General features: G+C 41.5%; 1 protein-coding gene across 3 annotated transcripts in view; it reads right to left on the reverse strand.

The window, feature by feature from the left end:
• Positions 1-18,056, reverse strand: part of ELOVL5 (ELOVL fatty acid elongase 5) — a 69,587-nt gene that overhangs the window by 15,377 nt on the left and 36,154 nt on the right. The window contains exons 1-4 of one of the 3 annotated variants that reach the window (XM_054991307.1): positions 17,362-17,452; positions 11,504-11,570; positions 9,473-9,660; positions 4,175-4,252 (exon numbers count right to left, since the gene is read on the reverse strand). In XM_054991307.1, coding sequence (XP_054847282.1) covers positions 4,175-4,252; positions 9,473-9,660; positions 11,504-11,570; positions 17,362-17,433 — 405 coding nt within the window. In that variant the 5' untranslated portion in view covers positions 17,434-17,452. The other 2 variants (XM_054991299.1, XM_054991315.1) reach the window with 2 other exon arrangements.

Below are 18,056 nucleotides of genomic sequence, written 5' to 3' on the forward strand. Positions count from 1 at the left end.
ATTGTGAATTTTGAGGAGGTCAGGAAGAGATGGGAGAGGGTGGGGTACTGGCTTCTCTTTTATGAGGGTCATCTTATATTCAAGGTTATCTTCCTTTTGAGTAAATATAGTAGTGTTCTTACTGTTATTTTAAAAAGACAAGTTTTTGCAGATTATTTTCTCATTCTCATTCAGGACAACCATCATTCAGAATAATCATTTATTTTAAGGTCTGGCTTTAAATTGTTTTAATGATGTAGCTGTGTGCTAACACAAGGGTTTTTTTTTTTTGAGATTTTAATTCGTTTTACTTTGTTACCTGCCTTGTGTCCTTATGAGGGACAAAAATCTTATAAACAAACCAGCTTTGTTAAACACCCTTGCTGGCAGCATACAATGTGGTGTGTGTGTGTGTGTGTGTGTGGGGGGGGGAATTCCATATTTGAAAGCTGCTCACATGGCAAGTCTGCACCTCGATTCTCTTCCAGCTCTCTTCCTGAAATTCATTTGTTATTTATAGTCCGCCTTTCTCACTGAGACTCAAGGCAGATTACAGAGTGTAGGTGAATATGAAATGCTCATTTTAAACATTCAAAGTATGAGAAAGAATTCAAACCACAAAAAAGACAAGAAGAAAAAAAATGGTTCTCTTTATAGAAGCGTTCCAATTGCATATTTGGAGGCAGTCTGAACTGCTTTAGTAAACAGAACATTTTCACAGCACCTTTTGTGGTCCATCTCTGTGCATTGATTTAAGTACTGAAACCACCCCATCTGTAGTCTGATGTTGTACAAGGGGGTTGTAGCTTTGATTTTTCTAAATGTGTTCGTCAGGATTCAGAATACAACAAAAAATAGATTTCAAAATCTATAAGCTATGAAGCAATAGACAAAAAAAGAAAAATGTTTCTGTTGCTGGGGCCCAAAATTTAGCCTCCAAACTCAAACCCTAAAGGGCAAAGAAGTATCTGCCCAAGTTATCTGCCAACTTTTTAACAACTCAGACATTCCCTATCCATACAGGAGAAGCACACCAAGTGCATCAGCAAAGACCCACGGAAGGAGCAAGAACATAAACAGCATAAGTGTTTCTATATGTAACATATGTTCTGCCAAGTCGCAACTGACTTATAGCAACCCCAGCAAGGGGCTGTCAAGGCAAGTGAGAAGCAGCAGTGGTCTGCTCGTGCCTTCCTCTGCAGAGTCTTCCTTGGTGAATGCCCCAACCAAGTACTGACCCTGCTGCGCTTTCAAGATCTGCTGAGATCGGGCTGCACCGTGCTGCCTTCCCTCCCACAGATGCTTGTACCCTTTTTCTGGGTTGTATCACCAATAACCTAAAAGAAGCCCTCTACTGGAGGAGTCAAGTACTCATTTAAGTCTGCAATCTCACTACTTGTTCACTTCTCCCTTTTCAGGCGTAGAATGCTACTGCCCCCTATGACCTAATTTTATCATATTATATAATGAGTAGTACACTGCGGGTTTGTTTCACATTATCCTCCAGAGGGATATCAGAGGCTCAGTTCTTTGTTGCTAGTTATTAATGTTCTTTCCTTTTAAACTGTCACTTGCAAATGTCAGTAAGCATTTTGTTAGAAGGATTTAGGACTAAAAAAAAAATGAGATTTAGTGATTATGATTCAAATTCCATCACTGGTAATAATTAGTGGCATAATTTTCAAGCATTAATGTTTCAACTAGACACAAGTTAAAAATGATTTCATGTTTTAGAGTCTTTGCCTGCTTAAAGAATTCAGAATATGTTTTATAAACCATTTTGATGGATGCAGTTGACGCTGGTGAAGGTTCTTTTTCTGGGATATCCAAACAGGCTATTTGTATTACTCTGATCAATAATAATAATAGTACTAGTAGTAGTAGTAGTAGTAATAATAATAATGATAATAATAGATTTATATACTGCCCTTCAGGACGACTTAATGCCCACTCAGAGTGGTTTACAAAGTATATCATTATTATCCCCACAACAAAACACCCTGTGAGGTGGGTAGGAGAGCTCCAGAAAGCTGTGACTAGCCCAAGGTCACCCAGCTGGCTTCAAGTGGAGGAGTGGGGAATCAAACCTGGTTCTTCAGATTAGAGTCCCGCACTCTTAACCACTACACCAAATTGGCATATGATGGATGTTCCATCCGTCCCCCTTCCCTCCCCCTCCCCAGAGAAAGTAACTAGGCTCAAGTACAATCTGTACATGCAAAAACATGCTCCTGAACAGAGCTGAGGGGCGTATGTAGGCAAAGAGAAACCAAGATTTTCTGCTACAATAGCATCTAGGCCCATGTTTTAGCCATGCACAAGATTGCAGCCACTATCTCATAGGTTTTCATTAAGTTCAGCATCAAACAGGAACCAAGTCCCCAAAAGTGCCCCTGTGGTCTACCTGAAGAAAACTGCTTCTTATTGCTGTCCAGCACCATTATAAGCAAGCGTGCTGGCCTTCTGTGTCAAACACCCGATTGTCTGAGGCACAAGGGGAACCTGGTTGTCAAGACAAGTGATTTGAGGGATTTGATGCAGTGATAATTTCAACACTCCTGTGGCAGTGGGAATCCCTTTGTTATAGACAGCTATGAAAAGATTATTGCCTAATCCTACGGAGAGAGGTGATCATTTAAGATTACAGGGGAGACAATCTTATTATCATAAGCAGCAGAAAGATAGTTTTCTGCCTTCTCTTGCTATTCGGGAAAGTTTACCATTGTAGGCATTTGCAGGCCCCCAATCGCTAATGGATATTAGCATAGATGGACTCCCTTGTTTGATCCAGCAGGGCTCCTTCTTACGTTCACATGGCAACTGCCTTCTCCGGCTGCTGAAGGAAGAAATTGCCTGAACAGAACGGCCGCACAGCTATCTTTCTGCATCAGGCTGCGCTTTGGCCTTGGTGCTGGCTCACGTGACAAGGATTAGTTTAGAATTCACTTCAGTTCACAGAGTGAGGGGAATTGGTTTGAAAAAGGGGCTGCTGCACAGACACCTTTGGCAACTTTGGTATTCAGAAACCTGCAACACCAGCAGCAAAAGCATGCGTGCAAACTTCTTGCAAGCGATCCTCTGTCTACAGCCTTGGTAATTCAAAGGCAGCAATGCAGACAGATGTCTTGGGACTGCCACGTGATCCCTACTGCTGGAAGAAGACACCCCTTGTACCCTTTCACTGAACAAGACAGAGGGGGTGAGAAGTGTAGGAAGGGGGAATGCTAGAACTTGTCTGTCTCACGCAACACTTAAGTCATTCTAGCCAGGCTCTGGTGGCGTCTCTCTCCTAACACTAAAAGAAAAAAAAATCACTGGATTGTTAATGCTAAGTAGAATGGAAGGCATCCGTCATTCCCTTTCCACTAGCTCTGAGCAGACTTTAATGCTACAGGAGAGGTAGTTGTCAAAGAAGGGGGACAGCTACCTCCCAAGTAATCATTTGTGTGGCTCCTCTAGTACGTGCAAAAGCATGCCTCTTCTGGCTCTACCTACTTGAGGCAGAGGCTTTGGGAAGCAATGGATATGCACCTTCCTGTCAACATTTGCAGAGGAAAGGCAGAGTCACCCACGGAACGAGGTTCAAGTTTAATCTGCAAAAATGCAGTTTTATTTTAGGCTGGCATCCTTCTCCCAACTCACCGGCTTGCATTCCACCGAGCAGTGTGTGAAGTTTTCTTCCAGCATAAGGATCCTTCCATCAACAAAAGAGCCCTCAGCTCTGAAGGAAAGCTTCTTAGGTCTCCTCTGTCTCAAAGTTGGATAACCAAATTATGTTTTCCCCATTCAGGAATCACACACATTCAAAATAGATGTGGTTTCCGCAACCCTTAAATGTTTCTAAGCTAGAAGTCCCAGAGATACCAGCTGAAGATGCTGACATGGCGGGCTGCACTTCTTATGAGACCTTGATAACAGTGTGTGTGTACATAAGGGTAAATGCTGTACTTTATACCGCAGTGTGCATTAATACACTGAAACTGTTGCAATGCACAAACTATTCTACTTTCTTCCCTTTTCCTTCAGAGCACTATTCAGGTGACTGAAAAGTACGCTTTCCCTTCAGTTATACGAATACAGAAAAGTCCATGTCCTTCCCAAATTTGCATACATATTTTACTATTGCAATGACCTTCACTCTCAAAGCAAGAGACAAAGCAAAGTTTCAGAGTCAGCTCATAATGTATAATGTTACCTTCATATCAGCTTCACCTCCACTGTGCGTGTCCTGACAGAAGAAATTGTATCCTCCTTCCCATACACCCGTCACCAGCTAACAAAAAGGGAAATAAGCAATCAGTTGTTGACAGTGCTGCTCTTTTTTTTCATGCTACAAATTGAAAAATACAGTGCTTTAAGATAACAAGTAACACAACAGCTGATATTCTTGACATGAGATCTTAGGTAAAGGCCCCAGGAGCAATTTTAAGACAAGGCTGGAGAGAGTCAATTTTTTTTAAAAAAGAGTACTTAAAATGGTTAAAGACAATTAATGTACCTCATGTTCCCAAGCTGCCACTGAACAAACAAGTTCTTGAAATTCAAATCCTTGCAAAATTTGTTTATTGGAAGTAAAAAGTAAGGTGAGTGTACATGCTATAATTTCCTTTTGACATGACTTTCAAATAACTAAAAATACCCAAAGCTTTATTCTGTCTCCAGCCTTAGTCACTGCTACTTGTTGTAGCTGGCCAAGCAAGTCAGAATTTGTTAGTCTCGTCTGTTCTAGTGGGGACTTCTTTAGAAGATTTAAACAGGGCAAGTCTCTTTTAGCGTTTCAATGCGCCTCCAAACAGCTAGATTTTAAAGCAGACATTTATTACATCAGTGCAATTAAGTAACAAAATATTCTGAATGCTCACTTCAGTGTGACCATACTATTCACGTACAGAGACCCCAGTAAAACTCTGCACAGCAAGGAGAATATCCCATACTTATCCCCAAGAATCATATTTTTTCAGTAACCCATGCTTTCGTGGTTCACAAAAGCATTTCATGATCTAAAAGGATTAGCCACAACGAATTGTTCTGTGTTTAGTACTGACCAAGTCAACTGGCCTCCACAGGCTCCTTTCTTCAGACTATCAGATGGCTTTAATGTAACCCTCTGAAGCCAGATATAACATAAGTAGCAAAGGATTTATAAGCAGCCTGTTTTTCTTTATTGCTGTCTGGAGTATTAATTCTTATCGGTTTCCAGCAATGAATAAAAACAAGCATTCTGCAAGCAAAAGCTTCCAAAGGGCAGCTGAGCACTAACCAGCAGAATTTAGGCTAAGTGTTTTTCTTTGAAGGCAGTGAAAATTCAGCTAAGGAACATGGCTAGTACCATTTGTTGTGTTTATATTTTTCAAGTTTTGCTTAGCAACCTCGTTCACCCCCATATTCTCTACTGTGCAAATACTTTTACAAAGTACACCTGGGAATGAGAACTTGACCATTAATTGTTCTCTGCGGTATTAGCCACAGACTGTTTGTGTAGCTTCGACATGCAACGTGGAATTGTGCGAGCCATTTAAACAATGCCTTGCCATGCGCATCCTGATCTGTAGCTGCTCAGGATAGTCAGACTTCAGCCATCCTACCATGCTACTCCCACATCTGCTTGAAAGCTTCGTTCACAGAAAATTTCCCCTCCTTTCCAAACAATCTTTGGCAATTGATTCCGGACAAGCTTCCTGTTGCTGGTTAGGAAGCTCTAGTCTTTGCTGTCTCCACCAACTAGAACTGATCCTTTCGCAAAGAAAGCAGCAGGTGCGGGAAGACCCACAAACTTTCTCTTCACTGGTAACGCAACTCGAGAGACCAGTGGTTTGTCTTGGTATGATGCTGCTTCAAAGGTCAGCATGCAGCATTTCTCCTCTATCACAGGCAGATCTTTCACACCATCTACCTCCTGATCCTTTTAATTGGAGACGCTACAGATTGAACAGGGACTTACTCAGTACAAAGCAGATGTTCCACCACTAAGCTGCAGCCCAACCCCCAGGGACATGTGATGGGAAGTGGCTATGGTATCAAGATTTGCCCTCCCAACATCAGTTTAGACACTGGCGCTTTGGCTCGTCAACCCCTGCTTCTCCACCTGGGACTCTTAACACAGCTTATTACTGGGGAATGGAAACCAAGTTTAAACCAGAGGGACACTGCAGTGCAAACTTTCTCAGTTTGAAAAGCTTTCCCTCGTCTCTAGTCAAGACCTAGTTTTCTTCGCATTCAGGATCAGCTTGCAACAGGGCTGACCCGTGCCCTGTGGCTAGCCACCAACACTCCTCTTTGCACTATCTTTTGAAGCCAAAGGGAGGGGGAGACACATCCACTGTGCTGCTGAGAAGATATGCATCACTGGAGTCAGGGAATGCCTGAAAGGAGCAAAAGAGGAAACCTCTCATTAATGGGAAAAGATGTTTCTGAACTTCCTATACTTATCATTCCCCTTCCCAATATCGGGGTCTTGCCTTTGAGTGGGAAGAAGAACACTGGCAGGGGTGGTATACTTAACCCACTTCTTTTTTCAAGTTCTTTTTGTAAGTGTTTAAAAAGACTTAAGGTTTTCCCTAAATAAGGTGATCCAAGGGGAGTTTATCCATTATCTACCAAAAAAAAACAGCTGAAGCCCATCTCATTGCCTCAGGCAGGCAACTGAGAAATGAGTGCTACAAAGGAGAGCGAGGCATTTAAACAGGTTTCACTGAGGCTGTGCATGTGTTGTGGGGGAAGGAGGGGCAAGCTTTTTTTCAGCACAAACAGGACTAGAAACATGTCACATGAATATGGCAACATGGATTTCCAGCTTTAAATTGACAGAAGGCAGGATCAGACTGTGAGAATTATGACATCACAATTTTTTGCCATGAGGTGGGACTAAAGTAAGGGAAATAATATTCATGATTGGAGGAACTACAGAAAAATGATCAGCTGCAGGAAAAAAACACCTTCATTATTGTGGTGCCAAAATATTTCATACCAGAGCACATACCACAGATGTTATCTTGCTTAAAAACGTACTCTGACATGGCAAGTATGTTCAAGTGGAAAAGTAAAAGGCAGCTAATTGTATCTGAACAAGCTGCTCCTATCATATCTCCACATAGTGCAATTCTCAAAAAGATATGGTCAAGAACATCCAACAATAATTCTGAAAGAAGCTTTATTTTGTTGGACCATAAATAATATTTTTCATTAGAGAAATTACATTTTTCAACGGCCATTTTAGGACATTTTATTTATGTGCTTTGGTGGCATATTTGCTGTAAGCCACACTGAACATTTGAGTAAAAAAGGGATAAAATAAAAAACAAATTCATGCCATAGTTTTATCCTACTCTTCTTTAGAGGTGTTTTCAGCACTGTATGTGAGGCCCACCCAAATACTTAGTAACAGATTAGAGATGGACTTTCAGACATTTCTGTGCTAGCAATGACTACTGAGCCAGCTCTGCCCATACAGTACTAATCTTGAGCAAACTGAGAGCACGTTCCAGAACCCTCTGTGACATCAGGGGTACATCAAGTTCATACTGGAACCATTCACATCAAAAGCAGCATGAGTGTAGCTGTTTCCAACTTTAATTACAGAACTCAGATACATCCAAGGAAATGGACGGAAGAATAAAGCACTTCTGCATACAACGCATAATATATTGACTCACGATGAAGTGAAGGCAACCAGCTATGACAGTTTTAAAGGTAAACACACAGCACACAAAGGCAATTAAGTCCATGACAGCTAAACAGAACCTCCATGTGCGAAGAGAGAGCATGCCAGAACACCAGCTATTGGGAAGTAAAAGCTGTTTCCTTCATGTCATGCTTGTGAGCTTCCTGGAGGCATATGATTGGCCATGAGAAACTAGATGCTGGAACAGATGGATCCTTGGCATGGCTCTGCATATTCTAGAGAATCTGAACTTGCATATTTCTTGATATGGGTTGAATCTGGCTGCCCTAAACAACAGCACAGCTCATCTCTGGTTAAACCAGCCATGAAAAAGATGTTACCTTTCCACAGAAACCTCGTGGGCACAGTGGTGTCTAAGACCATGCCCAGCTTATGACATTAGATGGTACTTCATGAGTTGGTGGAACTATTATCACCTTCACTTTCCTTTGGCTCCTTATCACATGAGACAGAAAATGTGTATACAGATTAAATGCTAGAGTTCCTATTGTATAATTTTATCTACTGATAGGAGAATGGTTCGTCAAACAAAATAAGCAGCCCAGGTGATGTCACATGCCATGGGGGAGAGCTTAATGCTGAAAGCAAACATGCCTTACTAAAGATCGAAGAAGCCATGAAAGAGATGGCATTTACACGTTATGTGATACATTATTTAGTGATCCAACCAGTGCACTACATGAATGTAAGAGCCTGAAACACCCTCAGGCATAATTCAGCCTTAACACATGGTGTCTTTGGTTGTGTTTTAATTTAACCAACAATGTGACTAGAGGAGACTGGGGGTGGAGCAATAAATAATACATTTAATACTTCAATGGTCTAACTGCTACTCTGAATGCACAAGAAAAATTGAGAAAGCAACTTTCCAGAACACATAACTCTAAATCAATAGCGAAGTTATTTGTGAGGGAGCGCATTATGCTTCAGTATAGTCAGGATGAGTCTCCATGTGCAATTCTTGAGTAATATTGTCCTTTTCATTTGTTTCACTCTTTGGTACATCAGAGTTTGTACATTTTCAGTTCCTTTAGGTATGAGTATATTAATAAGGGATGACAGGAAAACAGCAGCGTTCCAAGAGATCTCAGTTTTATTTAGCATCATCTGTGAAATGCTGCTACTATACAGTGAACTTTACCAGGATGAACATGCTCCATCACACATTTCCTGTTAACACAAGAGCTGCTTGTGTTATACACATTTTAAAAGCTGGTGCACTACTTCAATTGCAGTTTGGCAGAGAACACAACTTACACATTCCCTGAGAATAATATTGTGACTCTTGATTTCTTTGTGTATTTCCAGCAATATTTCCATATCGCATCTTATAATAGTTCCTTCATATGCCAAGGACTAGTTCATAAATGACTGAATATAATCGGGTCTCTCCTCTCTCGATGACTTGCTGCCAGACAGACAATGGAGTTTTCCTACACGCAAATGACCACTAGATGAAAAAACTTGAACAATGAATATGCATGTATGACCTGGGCATAGGGCTAATGCACATGATTATTGTTATAGCAGTTTAAATGGAAATGGCCTCAACACACGTGACATCTTTCTGTGCCCTTCTCTTCAAGCAAGCAGCCATCCTCTAGTTTAGCATACCAGATACAGTAGAAGCCAGATTATTAGATGATGTGTTGTACGAATCTGACTTTTATTGAAGGAGCAACCACAAACAGGATTTAAAACAGGTCTCTCAGAAGAACAGTCTCATTCTGCCCACACAAAAAGAACACAACTTCTGCGGCAAGGATCAACACAGACAGAAATCAACACAAAGAGGTGCCCACTGTTTCTTACCTCATAAAACATATAAAGGGAGAGCAATGTGAGTCCAAGATTATAGATCACTAGAATACCCCGGCATGAGAACGGCTGTCTGTTCTGCATGTACTTTGGCCCTATCCATACAATTAGTAGGTATAAGATGGAAAAAATAAAGGTAGGTGTATAATTACTGAGGAGAAGCCACCCTTTTACTCTGGGATCTGAAACAGAACACAAACACAAAGTTAATACATGTAAGCACCGCAAATGTCATAAGACTAACAAAATGCTGATCATTCTAAACGACAAGGGTGTTACATGTGTCTATGCACCAACTACAGAGCTCTCTAGCTTACTCTGGCGCCAGTCCCCAACAACAGAGGGGTCCAAGTACAAATTGTGCTCCCCCGCCCTCCAAGCAAGGCTTTAACAACAGAAGCTAAAGGAATAAGCAGCTGGTAAATACAATTAGAAAGGCCAATTGTTTGGAATTACACAACAACCTCCACATGTAGCGTGGTTTTATTTAATTGCCCTGTTGCTAAGGGAAGTACAACTAATTATGCTCCCTTTACAAAATGCTGCTTCCCAGTGGAGCACATGATACTAGCCTTGATATTTATCTCCAAATCTTGATTCCACTACATTTATTCCAAACTTCCTTTTCAGTCTCTCTTTTCTCTACCCACTCTCCCCTCCCCCAAGCCCTGTATCAAGTTTTCAAAATATGAGAAGTATTGTGCTTTATTAGATTCTACTCCCTCCAGAGGTACCAGGCTCATTATTTAATTTTCACATGCACAACATTATTGAATTATACAGTTTAACATTGCCAGGTTTGGGGAGAGGGAAAGAGATAATTTTTAAAAAATACTTTGCATTCGCTGGGATTGCAGAAACAAGGCACAATTTGAGCTCATTGGTTTTCTACAAAATAGAAAAAAGAAATCTAGGATTTTGCTGTTAACAGCTCCAGCTTTGAAACTTTGGGGCATTTACTCTGAAAAGGGTATTATCCAACTCAAAGGATAATGTTCTTAAAGAAATACTTAAGCATACATGAAGCTGCCTTATACAGAGCCAGGCTGTTCGGTCCACCTCTTAGCTTAATGCAGTCTGCTATAACTTAAAGCTGCCCTCCACAGTCACAGAGTAAAGCTCTTCTGGTCAGATGCAAGGAAATGAACCTGGGGCCATCTATATGGAAAGCATGTCTTTTACCACAGAGCTACAGTCTCTACAGGCTATGCACAAATCCTTTCCATCAAAATCAATGGAATTTAGAGTTTTAACTTTAGTTCATTCATACTCTTCAACATCCAGTAATACAATATTATGCTTCTGATTTTTGCTAATTTTGCTGTTAAGTAGCCATGCCAAGTTTGAGGCCACTCATGTCTGCATCTGTTCAACATGCTGCTCCCATAAATGGGCTCCCCCACAGAAATTCAGCCTTATTGGCTGACCAGGTCATGTGGACACAACATTTTGTCAATGATGTCAATGCAATCTTCATTTAAGATGCTGACACAGGAGCATTTTCATGGTAGTTCTAATGAACAAGGTTTGAACTAACATGCAACAGGTGACTGAAAAAATGTCCGCACTTTTCATGGGGATAAAACCACCAAGAAGTTTTGTGCACAGTGAACTTAAGTGGGAAGTGTCGCTGGTCAAGTGTCCCACGGTTTAAGTGTCCTGGGAAGTAGGACAGAACTGCTCTCCGGGTTTTGTTCTGGAAAGTTTTTGAAGTAGTTTTATTTTTTTTTTAAATCGTTTGCTACCTGCAGGTGGTTAGGTTCGTGACAGCATAAATCACTGGCCCATAAATGGCTTGCTCTGTTGGAGAAAGGTTTGTTTACCTTGAAAGAAGCTGCAAGATCGAGTCTATTGGTTAAAAAGAAATCCCAACGCACATCCATTATAGCCCACCAGATAGACTTCAGTTCAAATGACCATTGTACAATAACTGCGCTGCAAGTTTTGCAGAGTGCACTGTTCAAGGCTATTTGAAAATCATCTGGCCCTCAGTGGTTCAACCCATCTCAAACAAAAATTGCATACCTCTTGGTCCAAGCCAAACATCCAGATAGCTATTGATTGTTTTATCCAGGGATTCCATGGTAAAAACCTGGGTGAAAGAGAGAAGCTGAATGTTAACTTTTGTCCAAAATGAAATTCAAATATATAAATTAAGAGTATTATCTTGAATCAATGTATCCAAATTCTCAACATGGCTAAATCTGTGGATACTTAAATCCAAAAATTGCAGCTATAAATGGACAAGACAGATCTTTCTTCAAAGCTGAAACACACCCCAGATTTGCAGAAAAATCTGAAATCCACCAAACCACACACAGGCAGAGTTAACCCCTCCATGATAAAAAGATTACTTATAGCTTTAAGAAACAGATGCCCTCAGTGGTCATTGCTAGGCAACTGCAACATTATTGTCAGCATGCAATCCTGTCAGTGGAAGGTGGGGGGGGGGAGGGGCCCTTTCAAGGTTGTTTTGTCCTTTGAGGGAGGTTTTATCTGCTAGGCCCAGCAGCAATCTCCAGGGAAGGAAAGCACATGCCCCCAAATATCCCAGGCTCATCTGAACCATGCCATCTGATGCATGTCAAAGAACCATGCCAATGAAATGCAGGAACACTATTTCCTTGTTAGCTTGTTCAAAATCACATATGCTCTACAACGTTAACAGAAGTGCCTGGAACTTGCTGAACATGCTCCTAAATGTCTGCATTTCTCATGCGACATCACGCCAGGAAGACGCTGTCGTTCCGGGAGCTTGGCGTGTATTCCATGGCCGGTAAGCAGTGTGAAAACGGCCTGTGTGTCAAAGAACGCTGCAAACTGCAAGGTACTGAACACAAGAACACTCTTATATTAGAGACTCACTGTAGACATGCAACTGTATGAATCGCTATCCACAGGGTTCCCAACACTGCCTTGGCAAACACCAGATTTGGGGAGGGGGCTGCTTGGGCAGGCAGTTTGGGGAGGATGTGATGTCACTTGTGGATGAATATCTAGACTGCCTTCCCATATCTCTATGATCTTTTCCATAGAGACTAGAGAAAATTCCTAGAGCATCAGTATGTGGAGGCTATTATTTTTTCCTTCTGTTAAATTCCTCAGGGATGAAAAACGGGCTACAGCTAACAGGTGCCATCTAAGAGCGGGACCACAAATGACGCCTGACACAGGTTGGACACCAGTCAGCTTCCCTCAAGTTTTGATGGGAAATGTAGGCATCCTGGTCTTGCAGCTTGACTCTCTGACTGCTGTCCCATGGACTTTTCAACTGTCACTTGTCCAACATTCCGCCAAGCTGCCTACATTTCCCATCAAAACTTGAGGGAAGCTGGCAAGTGTCCAACCTGTGTCAGGCATCACTTGTGGTCCCGCTCTTATAAGTCTCTACCTACATTGTTCACATTTTGACTACGTGAACAGGACTTATTTTTGTCCTGTGCGCAGTTCCATTGTTACTTTTAATGCTGCTGTTAGCAGAATACCTGACATACGTATGCATGCATTTCACATATGACCAACAGTACACCACGAGATTTGTTTCACATAGGCCACTAAAAGCACTCCCAGCATTTCTAGGCCAGTTACACAACTACACAATCTACACTGGAGAGACACACACACTCAGAAACCGTGCTTTCCCTTCTTTGTCCTACATTAACATGAGTGCATATAAGAAGCTGAAAGATGACATTATAAGGACATTTCCTTATAAATCTATGATATCTTAAGGAGTGCTCAATATTTAATGTGCAAGGCATCCAGGTAAGAACTTGCTTGCATTCAGCAGCTGATAATCGTAGGAAGATAAGTGCAGGAAGACAACAGGAGATGGGAGAAGGCCTGTTAGAATTCAGAGAAGTATTTAAGTCTATTAGTGTAATGAAACACATTAAGGGGATGAACAGTGATCACTCAAAATCTCACAGAAACAGTGAAAACAGTCTTAAAGGAATCATATACGGAAAATGTCAAAATCTAATCAACATGTTCCTACTTGAATGTGTGGAGAGTGCCTGCAAGTTAGAGCTAACTTATGGTAACCCCTGGTGGGTTTTCATGGCAAGAGACTAATAGAAGTGGTTTGCCATTGTCTGGCTCTGCAACCCTGGGAGGGTTGGGAGGTCTACAATCCCATTACTAATCAAGGTTGAGCCTGCTTAGCTTCTGAGATCTGGCTCACCTGGGCTACTCAGGTTGGAATACCTACCTGAATAGTGAACCACAATGTCTACAAGACTAAATGAGAAACTGAAACTGTAGCTATTTGAATTATGACTACTTGTAACTACAGAAGAAATATATGATTGAGAGAGACTCTCCTGAATACCTCATCCCAGTTTATAAATAAACTCTGAGTTGCTTTAAATCAATGAGCAGTAAAGACTTCAAACAGGGTAGTAATTCATTTTAACGAGGATTCTGAGCATTTGAACAAAGCTTAGGTGCAGCCCAATACTAAATGAGTAAATACAGCAGAACAAGCTGTGGTTTATAGAGGCCTCTGTTCCTTTCCTGCATTCTGAGAAGTGTAGCTGAACCCTTTGCAGAAAACAAAGACCGCACCTCTTTTCTTTGCATAGTAGGCATTGTTATTATGCAGCTTTCTGTCATCTGAGGATTAGAAGCCTCCTTGCAGCTTATTTCTACACCAAAAGTTCAGGAGGCAGTGCATTTATTTAGTACATTTGTATCCCACTCTTCCGCCAAGGAGCTCCAAGTATGTCACACTCTTCCATTTTATCCTCACAACAATCCTGTAAAGTAGATTAGGCGGAGAGGTGACTGGCTCAAGCTTCATGGCCCTGTGGGGATTTGAACCTGGGTCTCCTTGGTCCTAGTCTGATACTCTAAACCATCACAACAAGCTGGCTCTCTTCCAGTCCTATTGCCAGCAGAGTTGCTGCACTTCATTAGCAAACACCTAACTTAAGGCGGGGGCACAGCCTAGGAGCAAAGCATATCCTTTGCATATCCCAGGTTCAACCCCTGGAATCCCCAGTTAAAAGAAACTTGCAGAACAGCACCGGTGAGACTTCCGCCTCTGCAAAGCCATAGTGAGGTTGAGTAGCTACATTACAAAGCAACATTATATATAATCCACCCAGGTCTCATGGAGCAAGTAACAAGCTCCAATTAGTATTGTGGTAACAGCTACGGGAGACATTTATCTCTCAATTTACGGGTAGGACACTTCCTCTAGTAATGTTGTGGGAATGCAGCCATTCAAACACATTGCAGGGGCCTTATTGAAGAGAAACTGCAGGACTAACTGTCCCCCATTTGAAGGGCAAGTAGCTTTTCCTGGAACCAAGCGGTGGTAGTGATAGTAAAACACACATTGGCCTGTTCTCTTGCATCCCTCACGGAGCAACAGCAAAAGGGCAGGTACAGCTTTTCGATCCTGACTGTATGCCAAAGACTCTCTTAACAACCTTGACTGTCAGTACAGAAAAGAATATGAGGGATAACTAATCTTCATTAAGTGATCTTCGGCATGTACCCTTGGATTATTCCACTAGTCTAAACTTAATCAGGCTGTGCCTTACCCAAAGCACCTGAAATGAATTTAATATCAGAAAGTAATAAGCATGACTTATATTTCTGTAAGACTAAATCCATCTCCACCCACCCTTCAACAATCCCAAGGAGGCTTGTAACTCCTATCTCCCAGCACCTTGCCCATTCTTTGCTCTATGCAGAAATCCGGGCTGATGTGCTAAGGCAGACATTTCATTCTCAAGCTTTTTGGACACTTGAGATGTCTTTGACAGCATGAGTACTGGCTTTGCACAGTGCAAGACAAGCCATGCGTTGGACAGAATACAAAGAGTGGTACAACATCCACAGCTCCTTAACACACTTGAATCAGGCATGTAAGTGTCAAGATTCAGCAGCAGCCGGGAATGTCTCAATGCTTGCAGAAAGATAGCTGAATTTACTAACAGAAATGTAGAATGTGGCAATAAAGACTTCATACAGAAAAAGTCTAAGAACTCCATTTCCACGATGTACAAGACCTTCTAAAGTCAACCAAAATAACACAACTCTGTGTGCAAACTTTCAAGCTGTCTAGAACTCTTCCTCAGGCCAGATGTCAAAAAGCAGAAAACGGGGGGGGGGGGGAAGAGAAAAATAGCTTACAACTTATGTTCTTAAGGCCTCTCATCAGAATTTGATCAACTATTGATTGTATTTTCAAACTGAGTGGTTTCCTTTTTTGCTACTTGTTCCTAGTACCCCAAAGGTGCAACCTGATACCAGCCAGCTACATCCTGTGCCCAATGAAGCCAGGAAAGATTTCTGTACAAGATGTTGGAAGAGAAGCCTTCAGATTATTGTCTGGAACATCCCTCCAACCTCCATCATTTTTGTTTGTTTACTTACAGTCAATTCTAGACAATTCAAAGTTTTGCATGCCAAGATGTGTTACTGTGCTTGGTCTTAATAAAAAATATTGTTTTTTTGTTGTTGTTGTTGTTATGGACCAACACAGATACCTACTTTTAAAATATACCCATACTCCAGGGGTCACCAACATAGTGCCTGTGGGTACCACAGTACCACCTTTCCTGGTGCCTGCTAGATGCTTTTAGAAAGTGGACAGGGCCACATGGGCTTTTTTCCACCCAACAAAGCTTCTGACTGGCCACTGGAGATCTGATTGGCTGTGCAGATTTTTTAAAAGTTGCTTTGGCAGTGGCTGCTACTGCAGCAAAAGGATCTTCACTGTGTGACTGCAGGTAAGCTGTCTGTATGCAAGAAAATATTTGTAAACAATATGTTCACTTTAAATTGTATCCTGTTAAACAGAGCTTCTTCCTGAAACATTGAAAAGTTACTATTAGGGTTACGCATAACCTCACTCCCAGGACACTCTGTGGCTGACTCCAGCTTCTTGGAAGCCATTTTGTGGTTGCACTCACCACCCTGTGACAGAATCCCAAAGATGCCTGCAGGCTCAGACAGGCTGGGGATACCTCCCCCCACCTCGCCAACACACACCGTCATAAGTCATCTTCAACTGATTTTTAAAAATTACACATATATTATAAATATTTTTAAAATTAAGTTGAAGAAGAAATTCTCTTTTGTAATCCAACATTCTCGGAAACAGCATATTCTCAAGGTAAGCCATCTATTTGTTATCTGAATCTCCATGTGGTCATCCTGTTGACCAATCCAGTAACAAATGACTGGGCTATATAACACTGTCAGACCACAATCTCCTTCGGACCAAAAAGGATTACCTAAGTGAGAAATGTATTGTATTTTTAAAAAAGAACTACAACGTCTACTCAGTCACAAGCCTAATCTGTTCATTGCACTGCTTCTAGGAAGTATAATTTTTTTTCTTTTAACACAGCACTGTAAAAACTTTACAGAAAGGAAAGAATGATGGAAAGCCAAAGTTACTGCTCTACCTTTTTCACAGGTCAGGCGACCAATTCATTCAACACATTTCTTGCGGAATATTCCCTAAAAACGCAAGACAATCTTTTTTCCACCTCTTTTCTCACTCCAATGCTATAACACAGTTCAAGTGAAAAAGTTACAAGGGAAAAACACAATCTATTGTAACTATGAAGACTCTACAGATACAAGGAAATCGTTTCTGTTTTCTCTGCAACATATTAATTCCTGTCATTAAAGCCAGCTTTTGTTCCCTTAAATCATAGGGGGAGGGAGGAAAAAGGTATCAGTTTTCAGTCCGTTTACAGGCTTCAGTTTCTTGGAAATACACTTCCTTGGGAGTAACTTCCATCGGTATTTGTGTGACTAGCCTCCAACAGAACATACAGAAAACTGCATTGTAAAACTAGTTCCAGATAGGTTGCCATGTCAATCTTTACCAGAAGAATAAAACAGGAATCCAGTGGCACCTTAAAGATTAACAAAACGTATTCCAGTGGTTGTTGTGGGTTTTCCGGGCTGTATTGCCGTGGTCTTGTCATTGTAGTTCCTGACGTTTCGCCAGCAGCTGTGGCTGGCATCTTCAGAGGTGTAGCACCAAAAGACAGAGATCTCTCAGTGTCACAGTGTGGAAAAGATGTAGGTCATTTGTATCTACTCAGGAGGGGTGGGGTTGAGCTGAGTCATCCTGTAAGAGTTTCCCAGGGTGTGGAATGCTAATGGCGGGAGGCTTCACTGTATCCTGAGGAGGTTCTTTTGCATATGGATTGGTGCTTGATGTGCTAATCTGTGACACTGAGAGATCTCTGTCTTTTGGTGCTACACCTCTGAAGATGCCAGCCACAGCTGCTGGCGAAACGTCAGGAACTACAATGCCAAGACCACGGCAATACAGCCCGGAAAACCCACAACCACCATCGTTCTCCAGCCGTGAAAGCCTTCGACAATACATAAAACGTATTCCAGCATAAGTTTTGTGAATCAGAATTCATTTTACCCCATGTACTCAATTATATATTCATTAGATCGATTCTTTTCAATTTACAACAGAAAGACACGGGGCAGGGAGATGTTAAAAGAGACCATTTTAAAACAAGATCCAATTTTAAAAAGTAATCAGTTTATTCAGAGTGGATGAATTCACCCACTGAGTGAACTGATTACT

The sequence above is a fragment of the Eublepharis macularius genome, chromosome 1 (genome assembly GCF_028583425.1).
Source record: "Eublepharis macularius isolate TG4126 chromosome 1, MPM_Emac_v1.0, whole genome shotgun sequence".
Lineage (NCBI taxonomy): Eukaryota > Metazoa > Chordata > Lepidosauria > Squamata > Eublepharidae > Eublepharis > Eublepharis macularius.